At 44.1% G+C, this 22,541-nt stretch overlaps 1 protein-coding gene across 1 annotated transcript in view; it reads right to left on the bottom strand.

The window, feature by feature from the left end:
* cdh2 (cadherin 2, type 1, N-cadherin (neuronal)) overlaps positions 1-22,256 on the bottom strand; it is a 56,085-nt gene extending 33,829 nt beyond the window's left edge. The window contains exons 1-2 of the mRNA XM_047588982.1: positions 21,922-22,256; positions 20,264-20,372 (exon numbers count right to left, since the gene is read on the bottom strand). Of these exons, the coding sequence (XP_047444938.1) occupies positions 20,264-20,372; positions 21,922-22,005 (193 nt within the window). The 5' untranslated portion in view covers positions 22,006-22,256. The remainder of the gene's footprint in view (positions 1-20,263; positions 20,373-21,921) is intronic.
* Between the last annotated feature and the right edge of the window lie 285 nt (positions 22,257-22,541).

Raw genomic sequence — 22,541 nt, 5'->3', positions numbered from 1 at the left:
TGGTCGGTTCGGCCCCATCTTTCTGCTTCACTGGAACCTCTCAAGCAAACAAAAAAAAAAAAAGATGCAGGTTCACTGCATGTTATGCCAACAGAAGCAAGAATAACCAGAAAGACGTCCAAGTGCTGTTACGGTTTACTGGAAAGCTTTTCAATCCCTCTCAGAACACCTTACGTACGAGGAGTGATTAAACATCAAACCACATTGTTGAATTCTAATCCACCACCAAGTTCCCGATACGTCTCCCCGTGGGTCTCGTGGTCTTTGTGTATATATTATGTTGAAGAAACAAGCTAATTCTTACACCTATTCAGAACGAACCCTGCAGAAAGACGTGTTGCCAGGCTTTCTTACAAACGATTTTTCTTCGTTACAGTACACTTAATAAGAACACTTCAACTGTCTTAGCTTAACAAAGAAATATAATTGTGCGCCTCATGGACATTGATCTGTTTTCTGTTACTGCGGTGAAGCCAAACTTGGATATAATTGGCAGGAGCTGGCCAGCAGGCACATGACACAGGCAGGAATCAGCGCTGCTTCTTTGTTGGAAATAGTTGCAAGGATTAAATTGTTCCATGTGGGGTCCTAGTTTCTTTAAAACTCCTCTGCTGCGCCTGCAGGTATAAGAATAGCAATTCTCGAGACTGAAAGTCATATGGGTTTTTTTGTAGTTTTTTTTTTTTTTTTTTTTTTTACAGCACATGAAGAAACCAGCAGGAATGATGGGGGCTGCATCTTTTGGTCTGTGCGGCTGGCTTTATTACTTTACACTGTCTCTCATTTTAGGCTGCTCTCCTTACTTATCCACATGCTTCTGATTCACTGGAGTGGGCCCAGGAATTCAGTTTTTTTTTTTTTTTTTTACTAGCTTAATCTCATTACTTCCATTGGCTGATAAAAGCCTGTGCTAAACGTAAGCTTATTATTTATTGTTTTGAACAAAGTGTATCTGCGCCAGGTGTGGGACCGTGCTCAGATGAACGCAGGGAGCGCGATCCACCGTCCAGGGGTGATTATAATAATAATCTTTTATTCTGTTGTTCATATCTTCTGCGGCCGGGGCACGGCACAGCTGCTTACCAACCAATATGATCTCCTGCGCTACTCAATTTTCTCTAGGACCACACAGGACAGATGTGGCAATGTACATGGACACACAAGATGTACGGCCTAATAACTCACATTATATGAATTCAATAACATGTCTATAGCAGTGCACGGCTCTTGATGGGAGCAGTAAAACAAACTTTAATATCCCAGTGTGTTAGAAGTGTTAATGATCAGTACTGAGGGCAGTTCGGCCGTAACTCACTGTCCACGTCCACCTCGGTGCCGACGCAGACGGTAATTCTCATGCTAACGCTATATGAGCGTTGTAGAGATGCCCCTCCAAAACAGGCAGACACAGCACCCATATATCACGTTCAGCTGACATTTTTACAGGCTTACCAGCTCCGTGGCGTCAGAAGAGAACTCGCGGAGCACTAAAACTCCCCGCAGTATCTGATTCACCAGCTCTTGCCGTTTCGTTTTGGGGAAAGCATTCCGCCGACTGCTTCTGAAGGTTATTTGTCAAAATGAGATTTGGCATCTGAAGGCAAATAATTAGTTAGCAGAGGTAGGGCTTTGGCAAGGCCGACGAATACAGCAAAATACGGCAAACATGTCATGCCATGAGATCACAGGCTGCCGGCCAGCTGCGTCTGTTGATGCAGTGGAAACCTTTCAAGCCCCTCCGGCATATGGTTCGAATCAAGCACGTCGGAGTCATGCTGAGTTCTAAAAGGAAGCAAAAGTCCCATGTATTTAGAAACGCTGGTTTAATTAAAACAATGAAAAACATATTTCAAAACGCGTCTTAACGAGCAGAACTGCTGACACTGTACTTACGCAGCCACATAACTCACAAAAAAATAAATAAATAAAAAACTTCCCAAACTTTCAGTGTCGTCCAGCATCTGTTTTAGATCATTTGAAAGTGAGTGTCACTGTAATCGAATGGTCTGAGCGTTTCAAACCGAGGGTTTGACCAATGCAGTGTTCGTAGTAGTGGTGGTAGCTGGATGCATGTTGCTGCTGCTCGAACAGAACTGCTCTGGTGAAAAGTTGTTTAAAAAGAAATACATTTACAGACACATTCCATCAGCGCCGGAAATGACTGACACACTTTAACCAGAAGCTGCCAATCATACTGAAGGATGTTCTTTAAACTATAGTTTAAAGGCCATCCTGCCTTTGAAAGCCACATAAAAGTGAAAAAGGTGCCAAAAAAAACGTATACCGAGCACAGGGCCATTAAGTCCATTCAATTCTCAAACAGACTGATAAATTCATTCAACGCTGCAGAAGGCAGGAGGCGGCAGGTATCTAGTCTCTGAATAAAGCAAACAGAAAAATGGAAAATATGTTTTTTTTTCCCCAGGAGCATGTGAATAACTAATGAATCATCAACAGGAGAGTACTGTCCCATTCATTCAAAAACAATAGACTACTGAGCAGATACTGAACACATCCAGGTCATATCACCTGTGTTAATTATCAGCTCTGACATTACGTTACACCCCCATATACCAAATACTTGCTATATCTATCTAATACTAAGCCTTATTATCCACATGTTATTTCTCCATTCGTGAACAGAGCCTCCAACAGATAAGTTATTGTAACTCAAGATGTATTATAATAACCATATCCACGTTCACCTTATCGGTATCAAAGCAACACAAAAACAGGTCCCAGGTTAGTGAATTCCCTGACCATGTCTTTTCTGTGAAACGTAAAACCTCTATGTGGTTAGTTGATATACTCTGATACAGTCTGGGAAAGGGCGTTGTCCATGAACCTCAGCGTGTTGCTCCATCTTGCGTTACACATCCCCCCATCCTTTGTGCACAGGGACAATAACAGCATTTGGGAGGGGGGGCACAACACCGCGAGGCTGGTGGGAGGATCTAGTTACCTCCTCTACCCCTGCCTTAACAACATATGGAAGGAGCTCCCTCACATGACAACAGGTCCATCTTCCCATTTTTTTTTCTCCCCGTGCTGTTTAAATGCCTCAGGACACCGACCGTTAAGCAATGAACACGAAAACAGTCGGGAGAAAAACATCTAGTGTCCACTTTCACAGCGACGCAAGAAACTTTAATCTCTTTACGCAAAGTGACAAAAATCAAAGCACAAATACTCGCCGCGTGTGCGTGCGTGCAAAAATAATTGTATTATCCCTCTCTTCCATTCTCTCATTTGCATAATGTGGGCGTAGAGAGGGTCAAAGATCATCCCCATCGCAAATCCCTTTGAGTACGAGCTCACAATGGGCAGGAGTTGAACGCTTTCAGCCTAGCGGCAAAGGAGAGAGCTGCTCCTCCCATGGTGCTGCGCTCCTCCATCCATATTCCCGCACCTCTACTACATCCTGTTATTCACAGAGTTAACTGTTTGAAAATAATCTTACAGCCTGCATTGCAACCTGAAGCGGTGTATTGCATATCAGTTTTCGACTGTGTAAGAGGAGAGCTGTGGAAGAGGAGAATGAGAACGGAGTTAAGAGAAAAAAGGGCCGGTGAAACAAAGAGAAAGAGGAGGGGGTGACAGTGGAGCTCGACGTGTAGCCGTTTTATTGTATCCTGGTCCACAGTGGAAACGGTGGGACCCCTTTATAGAAGTCACATTAACAGACCCATTTGTCGGAAACCGTCCACCGTGTGGCCTCTGCAAACTGATGAGAAGGTCCACTCTGCTGGTCGCGTCTCCTCGTCCGAGCTAGTTTAAGTAAGATTTCCATTTGGCGCTCGCTATGACCGGCACACAAACAAAGCCAACATTCCCCAGGAAAGAAAACAATTAAATTAAAGGCATTGGTCAGAGGGAGGATTCTTGCCCGCTAACCAACCAGAAGATTTATTACCTTTTACCCTGAACGACATTCAGACTCCGCTAAGCATGTAGGGTATCTCAAAATGTTCAGTTCACATGAAGTTCATTCGGCACTGATAGGAAAGCACGGCATTAGAAGAGCATTTAAGTCATCTTCCTTTTTTTTTTTTTTTTTTCCAAAACTGCAGTTGTTGTTTTCTGGTTAGGACTTAAGCCTCAAAGAGGGCTGTTGTGCCGGAAGCCTGATGATTAACTATGCAGGCTTCTGTCAAAATAACAGCAGATATTTCAAAGTGTCTGCAGTGGGACGCCGGCAGATATTGTGTTGCATTTTGAGCTGGAAGTTATTTGCAGGAAGGGGATAACATGACAGCTGTAGCGACCCGGGATACCGGGAAGACCTAGAAGTACAAACATTTGCCTTTCTGCCTCACTGGAATCCACATTAGGAGGTCATCGCCATTACAGAACCCCCCCCTCAAAGACGAGGCTCTGTGACAGCTGTGCACGGGGGGTTTATAGCCCAAACACAAACAAGAGATAGGGTGACTACAGATAGATGGGTGGACCAGTAATGTACAGTATGACGGCGACACACAATGCCTCACAAATGTGCCCGGAGTAAATTAAATTACCATTTCATGAAACGAAGCGCACATATGCATTTCCTTGCTATACAGTCGGTACAGGGATGAGGAATGAGGTGAGTAATATGAGAAACCCCATTTTTGCATCATAAATCAATTGGGTCCTGATGACCGGGATCATGTGATCTCCCATCGAACACGGAAATGTTTTGATGTTGTCCTCGCACATGTCCCACTCAATCAGGCTAAGGTCCTCTGTTAAAGTAGACCAGTGGGAGCCCGGCTTTTAAGATCAATGTAACATATGGAACGCACAAATCTGAGAGGGAGCGGCGCCCCGAGGGTTAGATTTAAACACAGACAGACAGCTGGTGCCGTGAGCTATGACAGCAGAGAATTCGTATGGAATCCAATTCCTTTTTTTTTTTTTTTATGACTGTGGAATTGTGGGCAAATTGTGGAGCTTCTCTGGTAAGAACATTAAAGGGTATTTTACGAGCATGCTAGCAGAGAATGGGCCACTTTAATGAGGGGGGAATGTCCAGCCCACGCTCCTCCTCGCTTTAGCTGCACGCTGCCTCAAAGCACAGGTCGGACCCTCCGCCGCATCGGGGACATCTGGCCCCTCCATCTACAAACATGGTCCTTAATGGGCAATTACAAAGCCCAGAGCCTGGGAATATGCTTCGATTTATAGTTTCAATGTATCCAAACCAAGAATCCACTGTCTATCATGGCCACATTAGGTTATATGAGACAGGAGGCCCATCAGACCTAATAAGCCTTATCCTTTCCAGAGGATGGCCATTAAACTCCCCTCTTCTATGCCAGCCGAGCCATCAGCTCCCAGTCTAGTAAATTAAACAAATGAATGGCATCGTCAGTATTACAATTAAAGCATAGAATAACATGAAACTATGAAGCTCATTAAAGCGCTACTCCATCTACACTCCATGCACAGCCTGGGAAAACTCAATTATAAATCATTTATAAGGCAGACATCCAGTGTGTGCGTGTGTATTTTGTTTCACCCTTTCAATGTCAGGCTCATATTCAGTCCCACTACATGGCTGCATCCGAGCTGTCTTGAAGGGAGGGCGAACGGGAGGCGGTTTGCACAGAGCCAGTTTTAGTTGCCCCTGACAACCCAGTGCCTTTTGCCAAGTTGAGCCCTCTTCATTTAAGTCCCCCCTCTTCTTCATTTCACTCGTCCTCCCTCTTTTTGCGGTCGGGGGTTCTCCTGCTTTTATCGGGGCCCCCTCCCCCTTTTCGTCACAAACACAACCGCGTCATCCGTGTCAAATCCATTTGTGACAGACTGAGGAAGTCAACGCGGAGCCAATAGATTCTCTGCTTCGCGCAGAGGTGGAAACACCGAGGTTGAACCTATCGCAGAAAGCTTTAAATAAGCATCTCATTAAAAGGTAAGAATATGCGTTTGAAATGTGATAGGAACCACTATTTCCTCACACATTCTTCACAGATTAATTTAGATACGACAGACATGCCTAGGCACTGTTATTTTCCTTCCCGTATACCAGGTTATTAAAAGAAAAACTGCTGAAGGCTTTGTACTCAAAAATAATCTGGACATGTGAGAATAAGGGATGCTGGTAAACTCATGTGTCACCTAATTTATATACAAATACATTATTCTGTGTAGTGCATGAGGAAAGAAATAGACAAAGAGAAAACCCCCAAAATAATAAAACTCAAAAATGTCCTTAGAAATATTAAATATCAGCTTTGGGCAAAGAAAACGATTCTCCAAAAATATATAGAGCATAATGAATTGTTTGCTGCAGGTTTTTTTTTTTTTTGTTGTTGTTTTAGCAATTAACACCTGCCAACAGCCTTTCACCCTCCTGTCCTGAGCCGCAGGTGTGAGGAGACCAACGTGTGACCTGATGAAAGACACACTGGCAGCGCAGTGCCAACCAGTCATTTCCCCTCACTGATAGGCCATTCTTTATTTAGCGTTGCCTGAGGAGGTATGCTTAGCTATGACACAGACCAACACACACCGGCACCGGCACTAAAAATAACCCCCCCTTCCACCAGCGCAGCCCACTGGTCACACATTAACCACAGCAAACTAGCTATTCCCTGTCTGGGAAGTCTTGGAATTAAACACACACGGGAAACTGGAGAGACAAAAAAAAAAAAAAAAAAAGAAACACCGAACATGGCACCACGGGTGAAGGTATGAATCACCACCTGCGCTGTGCCATTTATCCCACTTCTCCCTCTGCTCGCACAATGGCCCAAACTCTAGGAGTGACAGTGAATACTAACAATGCGAGCTAGTGTCTCCTGAGCCTCTATACAGCGGGCACAGTGTAGAATCATAAATGAGCGACTTTGACAGAAAACACATAGGGTTGTAGATAAAAAAAAAAAAAAAAAAAAAAAAGGGTGAAGGATGAGCAGCCGAGGAGGCAATGAATTTAGAGGTTGGGAGATTTTTGATATGACAGAGGGTAGTTATTTGCTGGCAGCAGCAAGCCCTTTACCAACAAAGGGCCTTTCATATTTCCTGTGAACAGAGACAGAGACTCCCATTAATCCCAAAGGGAGGGCTCATCTCAGGCTTCTCCTCCGCACATAAATTACTCTTCTTATGCCCTTCCTCCCATTACTACTTAGTGTTTACAGCATTAATAGCGAAGAACTAAAATAGGAGCCAGCCATACATCTTTAATGCGATAGGCCGCTCTTAAAAACAGTTACGTCGACGCTGACTCGCAACACATGTGCCAACGTTTGCTTTACTCCAAGCCGCGGTCAGGACCCCGCCGCAGAAGCCCCGTCTCCCTCCGACGCTCGTCTCGTTCTGTCCGTCAGTGTTTCGTTTCTGTCTGTCTCCCTCTCGTACGGGAGGAGTGAAAAAGCTCTGCCCAGCTGTCGCATTTTTGAGCAGATGAAACCCGCCCCGACGGGCAGAGAACATGCCAATCCCCACTTATCCCGCACAGAATGGAGTTTAACAGCGGCGCACAGCTGCCCGCGTGCACATGCTTAGACCCCTCGGTGGTCCGGCGGAAGGCACGATAAGCGGCTATCGCCTCGGCCCGCGCGGCACGCTAAGGACGAATTTGCGAGGAGTGGACGGGAGAGAAAGGGGCATAGGGATGGAAATGGAAAGAGAAAAGTGTATATTTATATATATATATAAATAAGTAAAACTATTTATGCATGTGTCCAGAGTCTGGACCGCATTATTTCAAACGGACACAAATCAATGGTGGTGCGATTGCATTTTCCGAGCACGCTCCATAGAGAGCAGTAAATGAAGGCCAGGATCAGAGGATAGTCTGCGTCTATGTTTCATGGAGTCCAACACTTATTTGCTGCAGTCCTGGTTGTTATTTTCCCTACTATTAAAAAGCAGCCACTTGGTTCCTGCGAGACAGTACTGATTATAGTCCTAAGTGGCACAAACATTTAGATGAATCATCTACATAATGCAGTGACGCGATGACCTCATCACTCAGGATATTCATTTACGCTGTTGTATGTAAGTACTGGCTTCTGTTTCAAGGCTATAAATAGCCTGAAATCATAAAAAAAAAAAAAAAAAAAGTGTGAGCATCGCATGCTTGCATGCACTATATGTCTGCTTTGAAACCTGAAAAGGAAGAAGTGGATTTCATTGTACTCCATCTCGTATCATCAAATATCTATTAGTGAAAAGCCACAGATCTCCTCCACACATCAGTTTATAACCTTTTCGCGAGCCCTCAAAAAAAAAAACTCAAAATGAAAAACATCAATATATTCTAATGCAAGAGATGCGTGCGACTATCAGCAGTCAAAATAAAATACAGCAGCGCAGCTCATGAATAAATATTCTCTTTCAATCAACTACCTAATCTTTAGACTGATGTATGAAAGAACAATGTGCGCCTGTGTTGCCCACTACAGTCACTGTGTGCAGAATAAGCCTGGTAAATGCAGAACAAAGCCCTGCTTGTGTCTTTTGACCTCAGCTCTCCCAGACAACACATTGTTGGTAGGACGGAGGGGAAACATTCAAACGGGTTCACCGCAGTTGTTTTTCCGCTATTTATCCAATAGGGTCTTGTTTAAAAGACGGGCTTGTGTGTGTGTATCTGAGTGTGCGAGTGTGTGTACTGGATGCTTTAAACAAACACTAAATACGGAAGTAATAATGCCGTGTCAACCTGATGGTTTATGTTCTGAGCAAGTCACGGTTCTTTGTTTCCGACTGAGCTGAGGAAGTTCTTTGTTCCCTCCTCACAGGATCATCTATCAGTTGATGGTAAATTAATTCAAAGTGTTCAAAAGTATTACCGGCCTTAAGAAGAGTGTCATGTTTCCGTGGTACATGAAATAAAATTTCAGTTTTTCCTATAAAAACAGTCTTTTTTCACTCAACTGAAAGCGTAATGACTAATTGACTGCGGTGGCCAGTACAGTGTTGGTGCCGTGCATTCGTGACTGACAGCTCTATCAGCCCCTGACAGAGATTTTAAATTACATACTAACTCAGAGCGGAGCATGACGAGTAACAGGTTAATGGAATTAATGTCTTTATCCATTACTAACACCCAGAACCGCAGCAACATTAAGGGCGGACCAAAAAATGCTGCTAGCTGTAGGAAATGTTTTTTCAGTCTGCCATGATTGCTCAAACAACCACAGGTGTGATTTTATCCGAGTGACTTTATGTGCTTTTCCTCCTGACAAATTTAGTGCCTTTGAGGGAAGTGCTCAGTGTTAAGTGCAGCATTTGGTCCCAGACCACAAAATGGACCACACTGTGTGAGCAGCTCCGGTGGGAAAAAGCAGCGCCTGGATTCAAAATGTAAGATGTTACATCCCATTGCCATCTCTATTACTGTATTTGTAAGTGGCTTTCTGCTAGGACACAGACAACTCAAGAATCGCACAAACTGAGCTGAGAATACCAAGAGTCCTCGTTTCTTTTTGAGTATTTTTTTTTTAACTGAACTGTGTGTGAACTTTGGATTTAAAGTGACAACCACGTTTAGCCACAATGCGATGACGCTGCGAGTGCGTGATTTCAGCTGGCAACCACTTGGCCACAGTCACAGCTCTTTTTTTTTCTTAAGCTTTTTGAGATATGGAGCTTTTCAGGTCCAAAAACGAAAAAAAAAAAAAAAAAAAACACTCCAATATGCATCCCTGTCGCCCATAGGCCATGATAATATTTCTTTCAACTTTAGTACATACTGTACAATTGTTGATAAGCAGTACATCTGAACACACAAATAATCTAAACCCTAGCTCCACAGACACTGCTTTTACAAACGGCATGCTCAGCGTGCACATAAAATTCTACAGCATTAGTCGATTTAAATCAGCCTCTAGGTATCTCTCTGCAAATAAGTGACAAACCCCTAAAAAATCTAAAACGGTCCTCTAAATTAATTCTACAGAGGACGGCTGAGGCAGCGTCAGTGATTCTGTTGCTTTTCTTCCTCTCTAAATTGGACTAAAACAAAGCCCACTTGAAATATTTGAAGTCTGTAAGAACAAAACTAACGTGCGATATTAAAATGATCCATATGTCGGACGTCACGGGGGACGGCGCCTAATATCTAAACCGAGTTCTCCGTTTCTCATGTATTGCTTATTTCCACGGGGATGTGATTGTGGTCCTATGTACAAACAATGCATCAGGCAGAGACTTCTCCAGAGCCAATAAAAACGGTTTTAGTTGAACCTCATAAGGGCCCGGGCGTGATTATAAACACAAGTGTAGTGGAGCTGGAAAAAATAACATCATAACATGTTGATCCAATAGAAATGTATGCCTCCCACCAGGTTTATCAGACTGAGAGCTCAGAGGGAGGACAGAGTTGAAATAACATGCGCTCAATCTTCTCTACCCATTGCTCAGTTTCTCCACACAACATTCCTCACATGCTTCATTTTATTCAAATAGTTTTCTGCCTGTTCCGCTTTCCTCCATTGTCTTACGGCCGCAAATAAATTACAGGCGAAGATCCGCAAAGACAAAAGGACTTTTACTTCAATCACAAATCTTGAGTCTATCGAGCAGTTCAAATCGCCTTTGCAAAAAAAAAAATGATTGATTCGGATTACACAAAGAACCTCATCTGATAATAATAACCTCGGTTTTAGATCTAATGCTGTAATGCTTTTTTTTTTTTTTTGTGCTCCGTGTGTTAATCCTTCACGCACTTCGCACATTACGGCCTGATCTCTCCCAGACATGGTCAGGAAGAAGAAAAAAAACAGTAATGATATAAATGGAAAAGAAAACTGGAGAATCACGTCGCCCCCTGGGTTTGATTCAAAGTCCAGCTCCTTAATAAGCACAATTCATTTTCCTCCTGGGTCTCCCTCCCTCTATCACTAGTGACAGGCGTGAAAGGTCAATAACCTTGGCTCATAGCCCTCATATGGTTAGCAGTGCCATGAATTAATGGTTGAGGCCGTTATTTCAAACTCTTCAAGTCAGCCGAAGGAAGCTTATCTTCTACAAAGGTCACAGTGCTTAGATCACTTAGTGTGAGAGCGAAGGGCTCGCACACGGAGATTGAGAGCACTGTGCCTGGGCGGGGGGTTGATCACATGAAGGGTAGGTGGCACGTTATTTAGTACGCATCTGCAAATGCTGCTCATACACAGTGCGCAGTCTTATGAGATGAAATGAATCCTGTGTTGGAAATTTGTTATATTTCCCACGTGTGTGTGTGTGTGTGTGTGTATATATATATATAGGAAACTGTTAAAGAAATATGTGACAGGGTAACATGACTTAAGAACAGCAGCATTTACAATGTGCCGTGTGATACAAGGCAACAGCCATGCAGTACCTTGAAAGTTTTTGTTGAGACTACTTCTTCTCCTCCAAACCACAAGAGACCAGAACATGGAGACAGCAGAGGTTTCCAGCCACTTTCTGTGGCCTTGATCGTTTCAACAAAGTTGGTGTAACCTTCCAACGCAATAACTATGATTCACTCGCAAGGCTCTTTCCGCTTTTATCAACATCTTATACTCCATTACTTCACGCCACGCATCGAGCGCGGCCTTCTTTTCAGCGTTTCGTGTATTTGCATCAGAATGAACCCAAACGTATTCCTCCTCACTTTCACCAGCAGGGTGTGCCTTGTTTTTGAGTGTTTGCCTTCGTGCAACCCATCTCCCGGTAATCCAAACACAGCAAAATCATTGTCATGCAGGAATGACATTTCAGAGTTATGAATGTAAATATTGATTTTAACGCAATTATTTGTGCAGTTCTAATGAGAAACTGCACTGAACCAGACACGGGGCGACTCGGAAAAAAATACGAAGCCGTAAAGAGAACAAAAGAGGTTCCAAGAACTTAAAAAAAAACAAAAAAAAACAAACACACACAAACGAACAAATATTTAAAAAAAAAAAACTGACAAGACTGCAAGTACATTTCCTAAGATGGTCACTCTTGGCTAAATTGGCAATACAAAATAAAAGTATAAATGCTGAATTGTGTGGTAGATTGAAGTCAGTCAGCTATCTCCACTTAATCACTCCTAGCAAATTCAATAAGCCATTACGATGTCAGCAGCCATGTTCTTTGTGAAAGAAACATGAGGCAGAAGGTAATTTACCAGAAAAATGAATTCAAAATCACACTGTTATGCCATATGCCTCGCCTCTTAGCGACCCAACTCGCGCCTAGTTACAGAGTGTTGTTTTACGCAACTCGACATGTTTTCTAACAATTAGTAGATATTCAGTTGGGGGGTTGCAGTTAAACCCCCCGCCCCTTACAGCCACCGTCCTGCTGAGGAGGCAGTCTTACAGGAAATAAAGTGGCGACATGCTGCACGCCCTTTAATGCCTCAGTAAATATCGACAGAGAAAGAGATAATATAAACTCAGACAACGCAGGCCGCAGAGCGATACGTTACCCACTGCCACGGCGCGCGCTCAAATGGAGGCTCGAAATTGCCGCAGGTCAATCATAATATCCGCGGTGGTGGCAGGCACTGGTGTCAGCAAGGCCTGGTGACGGTAGATCATTTGAGACAAGCAATGTGGAGGGCTACATATGCTTATCTGATATCTGATGAAAAAAGTGTTTGAGCGGAGGGGAACGGAGAGCGATATCCCCAATCACCCGTCCAAATCAAGATTAAACGCAAAGATTTGTTTACTATACATAAAATCAAGGGGAAAAAGAGGTGATTGCCGGACAGAGCACACGTCAATGTCAAAAAAAAGTCGTGGGACGCCCGCACAAAACGACACGCTCAACAAAACCCCCTATCAAAAAATGTTAGCAAAGCTACTACAATCAAATGAAGCGACCAAGGTCACGCCAAGAAACAAACTGTAGAGAAGAAGAAGGACTAAATGCTACAGTAATGTCCTTGCGTTATCCAATTAAGATACATCAATCATTCCACGCACCCAAGGGACCTCCTCCATCTCAAAGCTCGCGCGAAGCGGAGGGGGAAGGGACACCGGGGAAGGGAGCGGTGGAGGTGATGGAAGGCTTGGATGAAGTGAGGCCGAACGGAGAACGACACGAGATACAAGCTAGCGAGCCATCGGAGGCTAGCGTCCAGAGAAGCGCTGCCGAGTTGAAATTGAAGCCTGCGCCGGAACACAAGAGTCGGCGCGGCCCACGGGAGGTAGTCGTCTCTTCTCGGGCAGGATATTGGCCTTTGTGAACACGGTTACAGTATCTGGGTCAATTAACGCGTCCCTGCTTCAAATTTCCCCTTTGTTGCCGGTAGGAATAACACAGCGCCAATTCACGTAGCCTCTTGAACACAGCGTGAGGTTTGAAAAAATGCGAGCTATGCGCGCCACTCGCATACAGAAAAGGGCTAAACACAGGGCTCGTTCTGTTTCTATTTTCTACATGCGCACGAAATGCCTCATTAATATATTCATTTGAGTATTGGCTTCCTAGTTTGACCCTGCACACAAAGGCAATGTTGTGAACTGCACGCTGTCTGTCGCTCGCGGTTGGGGCGAGACAGGTAAAGTTAGCCGGTGAATGCACTCCTGTCTGGTTAAAAGCGAGCAAGAAAAAAGCCGAAGCCAAACGTATTGCCTCATGAACAAAAGATTTAACGAGAGAGAGAGAAAGCAGTGGGGAATGGGAGTGGCTTCCTTTTCACATGCCTGCCAATGTAAAACGTGAGGACCGGGCTCTCCGTGCTCTCATCTAGCTTAACATAATGAGAAAAACAAGCACTGCAAAGAGAGAAACTGTGGGCAAAATCGAACGGGATGGTTGCACAGTAAACAGCTGGAGAAACACTACAAACACAGCTTTCTTTGTAGAGACAGAATCTGTGAAAGAGATATGGAGTTGTTTGCTGTACCAGCCAAAAAAAAAAGAAGAAGAAGGAAAAAAAAAAAGGCTGCCCCACAGAAGAAAAATGGCACTGAAATCCACAAATCAGTGCCTAGAAAAGTAAACAATTCTCTTCGTGGTGCTGATGTATTGTCTTCGAGGTGCAAGCTGGCATTTTCCTTCCCACACTGGTTCCAGCGTTTCACTTGTGAAAAATAACACTAGCCTAGTTACATGGAGGAATATATGCAAAAAGTCAGGTCAATACAGTACAGCTATTTATACGCGGCCTCGTTACACAGCGGGGTCATCTTAACGCACTTCCTGGGTGTTCTTCACATTAAATAAAAGCCACCAGAACCGGTGTGACAGGCGCGCCACACCGCAATCACCGAGAATGATTACGGATCCTTTTCACGTCACGAGCAACTGCAAACAGGGCAGGATTGATTTAGACGGATAAATAAATCTTTTCTTTCTTTTGACAGTCTTTGAGATGAAAGCGCACACACACACACACACACACACACACACACACACACACACACACACACACACACACACACACACACACACACACACACACATCAATTTCAAAACCTTCGCAGTACGGCGTCATGGATGAAAGGCCCCAGGTGTGATCGAGAACCAAATAACCTATAAACCTCCTTAACCTTCACGTCGCCGCGTGTAGAAGCAATACTATTAAAAAAGAAAAAAAAAAAAAAAAAAAAGGTCGGCCTTTCAAATCTGTATTCATTGTCGGTGGTGCCGAAGGGACAATGAAATTTTGATTTGGTGAATGTAGTAACAAATGTCAATGTAAGTTTCACTAGTCAGGGTCACGTTATAAACCTTGGTCTGACTGTTGCTTCTCAGTCAAATTCTTAACTGAGGCGCTCTCTTAAATACCCTTTAAACACAGCTGGCTACAATCATATGCTAAGGACAAACTCCATACGCAACCTTACAAAGACAAGAGAGGCACGACATAACTACTGGCCAATGTCAGAGGCATGCTATTAGGTGCCAAGACAGGGGGCAGGGCCTGTGGCTGATAAGAGCGATATGAACAGAGGTGATGAAAAGCTACCAAGTCATTGTCTGCTCTCTACACACAATGCTTTATCAACACAGGCAATGCAAAAGTACCTTTCCACTTCCAACAATGAATGGATAATTTTCATCTTGCCTAATGGTTTGGCTACCAAGGTGACGCCTAAAAAGGTATCCTAACATTACCTTATCAACCAGAATATAACACGGTAGTGTTAACCTGAAAAAATATCCTAAAAGTAGGGGTTTATTATACTCTGGGTGTAGACGTTACTATATCCCCCCCCCCACAGACAACTACAACTTACCTGATGACCAGTAAAGACGTGGTGGTGGTGAAGTGGTTCAAAAACTCGCCAAGTTAGCAAACAACAGAGAAGAACTTATGATGCCAACTTCAAGACGGTGGTAATTAACGCTGCAGAGTCAACAAACTGCCAGGCGGTGAGAAAACGGTGTCACAGAATGTCACGTACACAAACGGCGAGCACAAAAAGAACATCTTAAAAATGCAAACAGCCACAGAAAAGCATTAAAACTCAAAAAGATTTTTTTTTTTCCCCCTACAAAAAATAGTCTAAATCTTATATTGGGCCCAACACAGTACACGTCCAATCCAGGGCTAGAAAGCATTCCCATAGATGGATGCACCTGCTTTAGTACAAAAAAATATATATATTATTATGTTTTCCAATATAACCTTAGGACTGCAATGGAGTGTTGAGCTGTAAAGTGGCTGTTGTGTTGTTACCCATAGCACACAACCAACTCTGCTCTACCTTGTTAGATTACACACGGCCTGGAAAAGGTTCCTTCTTAGAACAATATACCAGAAAGATTCAATCTGTCGCCACAATATGCGGTGGTTATCTAGGCCATCTTGGTGCTCGTAAAGAAAAAAAAAAAGGAACAGGTAGCTTGAAAGTGATATGAAAATAAATGTATGCAGGATGATAACAATAAAAGGATAAAACAAATTCAACCCCATCCTGCCACCACTGCTTTAGTTGGGAATTGGAGCGCAGCCTTCATTACAACATATTGATTTCAGCAAACAAAGACCCTGAATTCATTGATCCACTCAGGGGGAAAAAAAAAGAGAGGGGGTAAGGGCAATGGACTGCTTTTTCACACAAGAGTGAAACTGCTGCCTTAGCTTAAAAAATGCACAAGAGTTTGAACCCCAGCAAAAAGAAAGAAAAAAAAAAACAGTCATGGTGTTTCTCTTGATGTCCTACAGCGATAAAGGGAATATTTGAAACATACAGTAGCTGCTATAGCATGAAAGAAAAAACAAAACAGCTCTGCAGCGTCTCCAATTACGCTTAAATTTCCCCATCTATGCCCCTGTGCTAAACTTGAAAAGGAATTGAAATAATAAGAGGGTTCTGTTTAACAAAGGAATTATTCGGCACTGATACAAGGATCACTATAAACCTCAAAAAGCAACTATCTCACACCCCTTTTTTAGGCACTGTGAGCTGCAGTAAATATGCTGTTTCAGACTAGTTATCGCTAAATACTTCAACACACTCCAACACATAAAATGCTCAAGAGACTGTTCTTCATAGTTCTGGATCCATACAGCCGGGGAAATAATAGTTTCCTACTACCCATCAAGCTGTAAGGAGGACAAAACTGATATGCAGACAGCCTGAAAACCCCAGGGTTTAAAGTTTACCTTGTTTGTTTCTCTAAACGGTGAGTGATTGACTGCGTAGGTCAGAATAACATGTAGCGGAGGTGCCACGCATTTGTGGCCTCCCCGGTGATGGGTCGGGACCTCTGTAGCTGCTCTTCCATTCACCCATCCCTCACCAGGAAACCCCCCACAGGCTCATTCTCGGTCCGAGACCAGGAGAGGGGCTGAGCGCCTCGCAGAGCACTTGGCCCAGTTTACATGAGAGGGTCGAGCGGGGTCACATCTCACAAAACGCCAGGGGCCCTTAAACACATATGAGTGGGCCCCAGCTGGATTCCAGACCGCTGGAATCTTAACAGAGCGCGGAGAACCAGAAAAAACAAAAAAAATAAGTAGGGGTGCAAAATTTCTGATTTCACAAACGCGTTGTTTATCTTGTTAAGGGGGTGAAATTTGGTTTGTTTAAAAGGTTCGACTTAAACAAACACCGCAAAGAGAAGTAATTATTCTTAATGATAGATTAACTGCAAATTCTGAGACATACTCAGGCTGAGCTTTCCCCCCCATTGATGTTCTCATTGCTGACGTTGACAGTAATTGTTTCAATCACATTATTAAACTGGTCAACTGTAAATCCCTCCCCCGGCTCCGTGCGGCCGGCTTCACTGGACCCTCTTGACACAGTCACGTTTACAGCACTTGAACCACGGCCAAAGCCGACTATAAACATACTTCTCTTTCATCGCGGAGCTAGTCAAGAAAACAAGTACGAGTCAGGGCTGGGGGAGGAAAAAATGAAAGTTGAATAGGAGGTGGGGGTAGGGATGGGATGGCAGCACCGTAAGAGAGTGTATTAAGCTCAATTAAGCTTTTGGGCTTTTCATTAACCCAGTTTTTAGAGAGGGAAACCTCTGCTGAATAATGCTCCATCTGACTCACTTTGCAGCCCTGCTATAAAAGCTTCATCTAGAAAAAAAAATGCACAATGTGTGTCAGCTCTCCGAAGTCACCGGAATTTTTTATCAGACGCCTCCTCCATCATCAGCAGCCTACCTGAGATTAAATGCAATTTAGTCAAACAAGTCACTTTATCAAATAACTAAACAAGATAACACGAAACACTGCATACGTTTTTAAAGGCTTTGGCTGCTCTTGGTCTGTTAATAAATAACTGCAGTGTGTTTTGGTTGTTCCTCTTCACTCATTATCAGGCAAGAGCAAATATTTCAGCATTAAAAAGCAAGGTCATACAGGCCCAAGGGGGTAGACAGCAGTAACCTCCTAAACAAGGTGCGGTTCTGAATCTGAAAACAATGAGCGCACCCTCCCTTTAATGGATCATTGGAGAGGAGTCGCGCAGACGAATAATTGTCCTTCCCCGGCTGTTTTTTTTTCCGTGCCACTCTCCCAAGCAACGAAAGCGAGAATTTCATTTTAACAAATCTATTGAAAATCAATGAGGCGTAACTCGGCCTACTAACGGTTAAAGTCTAGTTGACACAGTCAAGTGCAAGATTAAATCTTCCTCCTAAGTAGCTATGTTAACTCGCTGGCCACGAGTATCATTACGAAATCCACAGGATGTCTTCAATTTAGCACATACAATGTCAGCCGTTTACACGTAAATTGCCACCATTTCCAGGTTTTACAGGCCCCGGGATGTGTATTCTCTTAATCAATAACAAAGACAACGCGGCAATTAGATGGGACAAAGATATCCAACAGCTCACCCCCGCTGTGTCTAGTGTACATCCATTCTACCGAAGGCGGTAGAATATGAGCGTAGAGCTCATATTACTGACACCATACACGATCTGCTGATGGTATTACACCAAGACTCAAGCATATCCTCTTTCAAACAAGCTAGCTAACCCAATAGATACCGGTGAACACTCACCAATAAGGAGGAATTTATGCATACAGCAAATTGCTGACTGGGTAATTTATTATGTCTTCCACTGTAATATGTTCAGACTATTAAGTACATTTAATAAGACACTCTGAGATTGATGCACGGGCTTGCCATTCATTATTTAAAGCCTGTCGGAGGAACAATTGATAAAGTTAATGAAATGCAAGGAAATGTAAAGAATTAGCTGGCTACATGTGGTTAGGAAAAAAAAAAGCTCGATTTGAAAAAAAAAAAAATCAGCTCACGGACAAAAACAATATTCTTTAACAGCATGGTGGAAGCAAAGTTGAAAAACTTTGAGAATACTCTTCACGCTGTGGGGGCTTTGTCTTTCAAAAACGTGCCACGGGAGATTTTCATTAGAGAATGCAGTTTCATTAACATCATCCCACGCTGCTGAGCCCTGCCGCATTACAATGACACAGGAGTGAGTGCCCCTCTCTGTCAAGGAAATCTCCACAGAGCAACAACTCGCTGGGGGAAGGGAAGGCAGTGAAAAGATGGGGGGGGTGGTGGTAGTGTAGGGGCAAACAAAAGAGAACCCGATTACCCCCGGTCACGGCTCATCCACAAGGCAACAGAGGGAAATCCATCACCTGCAGGATCAAACGGAAACTTGTGCACAAGGTAAAGCTCAGTGAAAGCTGTACCCGCCCGTCTAAGCACCCTCTTCCCTCTCTCCTTTCTTCTCGTCATCGCTACCCCCCCCCTCCACCTCCGTGACTCACACCGACGACGGTGTGCAAGTTTTAGGCGCACACTGTGAAATCCAACACAAGCGAGAATGTTTTCTGGTACAAATGACCTCAAGGCTCTAACCGTTCTAATGGCACGCTGGTGATATATTCCAGGTTTTATTACTGTCTATAGACTGCGTGCCATTTCACGGTAGCTGCATCCTCATTTTGCCAATATTAAACTCCAAAGAAGTAGTATTGGTCATGGCTGCTGCAATGTAATGGACTACTGCAAAGAAAAAAAAAAAAAAAAAAAATGCTGTTGTTTTTCCACTTTCTTCTTTGCACTCGGTTATATGGTAGGAAAAATCCTACAGCTCCCAACGAAAATACTATGTCAGTGAAAATATTTTGAAAGATATTTAAATTGCCATCACTGCCGTTGAGTGGGCTTAGCAGTGTAACACGCGTGAACCCTCAGGCGTAACAGTGTTTAAAGTAACTGGCAGAAATGTTTCATGCATATGATTTAGATCTGCGCGGAGATGAGAGAGTGATCTGTACAACACAAGACGAATGCTAAACAACGGCCCACAATAATGGAAATAGTTCAGTGTGCCAGCGAAAGAATGTCTAATAGCCGGATTATTTGCTTACGTTCTTGATTAAAGTTGTAGAAGGGTTCGAATCTGTGTGCGATTTATTTTTATTTGTTGCAACCAGATGCACGTCCTCCAGCGCAATCAACCGGGCTCCCCAACTTTAAACAACAACCCAGCCGTTGATGTTTGTCTAGAAATCCAACATAAAAAAATAATAAAAAAATAACGTGGCCTCAATGTGTATCTAGCGGTTAACTCACAACCCGTCTTGAGGCTGCTTGTTTTCTTGTTTTTTTTTTTGTTTTAAAGGAAATCAAAGATCAACAGGAGCTGCATAAAGTTGAACCACATTTGAGCTCGTTTACAAGGCAAGCTACACGACTCGCGATACCACACAGCTACACCGAAGCTAAGTGCTTAAATATGTCTGGCTCGTTCTGATCCTCCCTGAAATGTAACACATGGAGGCCGAGCGCGCTCGACTGGCGTGCGTGCCAACACACTTACACACACACACACACACACACTCAATCACACGCGGACGTAACAGGCATGCGGCACAAAGCAGGGGCAGGAATATTTAACAACTCACCGTTGAAAAGGGGCTGTCCTTTTTCCGTGATATCCGGCACCACAACCTTGTATACATCTTCAGAGAAGCCTGGTCGACATGGTGGGGCACCCCTGCCCTCTGCTGCAATCTGTGACGGGGGGGGAATTGGGAGTGGGGTGGGGGGAAGGAGGGCAACCATTGAGTCATAAATCAACCTTCAAAAAATGCACTCTGTTGCCTCCAGAACCTCTTGGTCACGTTCTGGAGCCCCCCCACAGTTGTACAAAAGCATCTGTTGTTTTTATAGCGGGGGGACGCAATTAGGATAATGAGGCCAAAAGGGTTAAGCATTAGCCAAAAAGCATGGCTAGGCAAGAACAAGCTCCATTTGTCCCAGCGTAGGGGCCCGGGCTGAACGCGACGACCAGTGTTCTCGCTCAGCCCCTCTGATCAGCACACCACCCTTTGGCAAACGGTCGTCACTTTGAAGTCCAGGAACAAGGGAGTAAAAAAAGTGACTCTGACAAAACCCACTGTTGTTGGGAATAAACACTCACGTGTGAAAGTCTGACTCAACGGGCTGCGGGGCAGTGATTAAATAGAAATGGGGCAACGTATAGTCTGCGTTTCAAAAGTTTCAGTTAGCGTTTGAGACGCCAGCACAAAGTAAAATAGTGGGCGAACAACACATGTGAATCTCTGAGGCCGGCGTTTCCACGAAGCGCGGATTTAGCACTCAAAAAGGAAATTCTATGAACCACAAACAGCTTATTTTGTGAGGGGAAAACGCTCTGGCGTCCAGGCATGTCCCAGTGTACCCCCCCCCATTCACACAGCCTCAGCATTGATTCAGCTCTCAGGCACAGACAGGAGCTGCGGCCCTATTTCTTCTTTCGCATGCACTCTCTCCGAAGAATGTAAAACGAGAGGAGTGCTCCTGAAAAAGAGCATTGTTGAGTATCAGTGCCACTTGCCATTCTTAATCAGAGGAGCTTAAACGGGCAAATGCACGCAGGGAGAGGGGACAAGGCGAGAGAGGGGGTGGGGGGGAAGAGGAGCAGAGCTGGGACTCACGTTTGCAGAAATGTACATTTCTTTAGTTAAATGCTGGGAGTCTATTTCAGCTGACATTATCCATCAGTGGTGGTTTCAGTTCTCCGCTGCTCTGGGGACTGTTTTAACACAGTGGTGGAAATAAATTCCACAAAGCACTCCCAATACACAGAGGGGTTGAACAAGAAACATCAGAGACACACGAAGCAAAGCATGAAGATATTCACTTTTAGCAGAGAAGGCAACTGACTAGCCGGGGAGGAACCGGGACGCGCTGATGTTAAACCTAAAGAAGACAAATTAAGTAAATACATCTCGGTTAATGTGGGCCTGTGTAGGAGCACCAACTTCGGGTAACTTAACGCGAAGCCACAAATGCATACGGAAATTTGGACGCCTCGTCTCGTGCGCGCTCGGAAAGAGCCGTTAGATATCAATTAGTAATTTACGGCCACTGTTCAACAAACTGTACGTCATTTTTAAATTGGCTACGGGGAGGCTAGCAGCTCGTTAACAGCGGCAAACAGAGTGGCCAACGGAGCAGGACAAGACGCCGAAGTGTCCGGCGCTAACTCCGCTCCGAGCCGCTTTTCTTTCTTTTAATTAATTGATTTATTTTTTATTTAATTATTTTTTTTATTTACCTGCAGTCCTGCCAGGACCACCACCACCAGCAGAGAAGGAGGAGGCAGAAGCAGACCGCTGCCCGCCGCGTGTAACGAGTACATTGGTACACCCAGGTAATTTCCCCCTCGCTTCGGAATCCGTGAAAAGGGTAGAAGGAAAAAAAAAAATAAAAAACAAAAAAAAATGAATATCCCTCTGGCTTCAAGTGTGACCTCGATGGAGGAGAAGAGGACGAAAGAAAGAAAAAAAAGATCCCTCTACGACAAAGGCAGGACCAGCAGTAGCGGCAGCATGAAGCAGCCTCCTCCTCCTCTATCTATCTCTCTCCAGTCCGTACTGAGAGAGAGCACTGCCTGGTACTGAGGCTGCCACTGCTCCCTCCCATCCAGTCCGACTCAAAAACAAAAAAAAAAAAAAAAAAAAAAAGCCCCGGCCACTAGTCTATAAACCGCCCATCTCACTGTCTCTCCCTGCTGGTGACACGGCCAATTTCAGCGCTGGGACAGTGCGAGGTTCCCCCCCCCTTTGTTAACCTCCATTTAATATTTGTTAGTTTTTTTCATCTTTAATCAATTTTAGATTGTAACAGGGGCGATTCTGGGGTCAGAGCTTTAGGGGTGCTTTAATGTGACGCTAC

The sequence above is a fragment of the Mugil cephalus genome, chromosome 7, assembly GCF_022458985.1.
Source record: "Mugil cephalus isolate CIBA_MC_2020 chromosome 7, CIBA_Mcephalus_1.1, whole genome shotgun sequence".
Lineage (NCBI taxonomy): Eukaryota > Metazoa > Chordata > Actinopteri > Mugiliformes > Mugilidae > Mugil > Mugil cephalus.
This window is presented reverse-complemented; position numbering and strand designations above follow the sequence as displayed.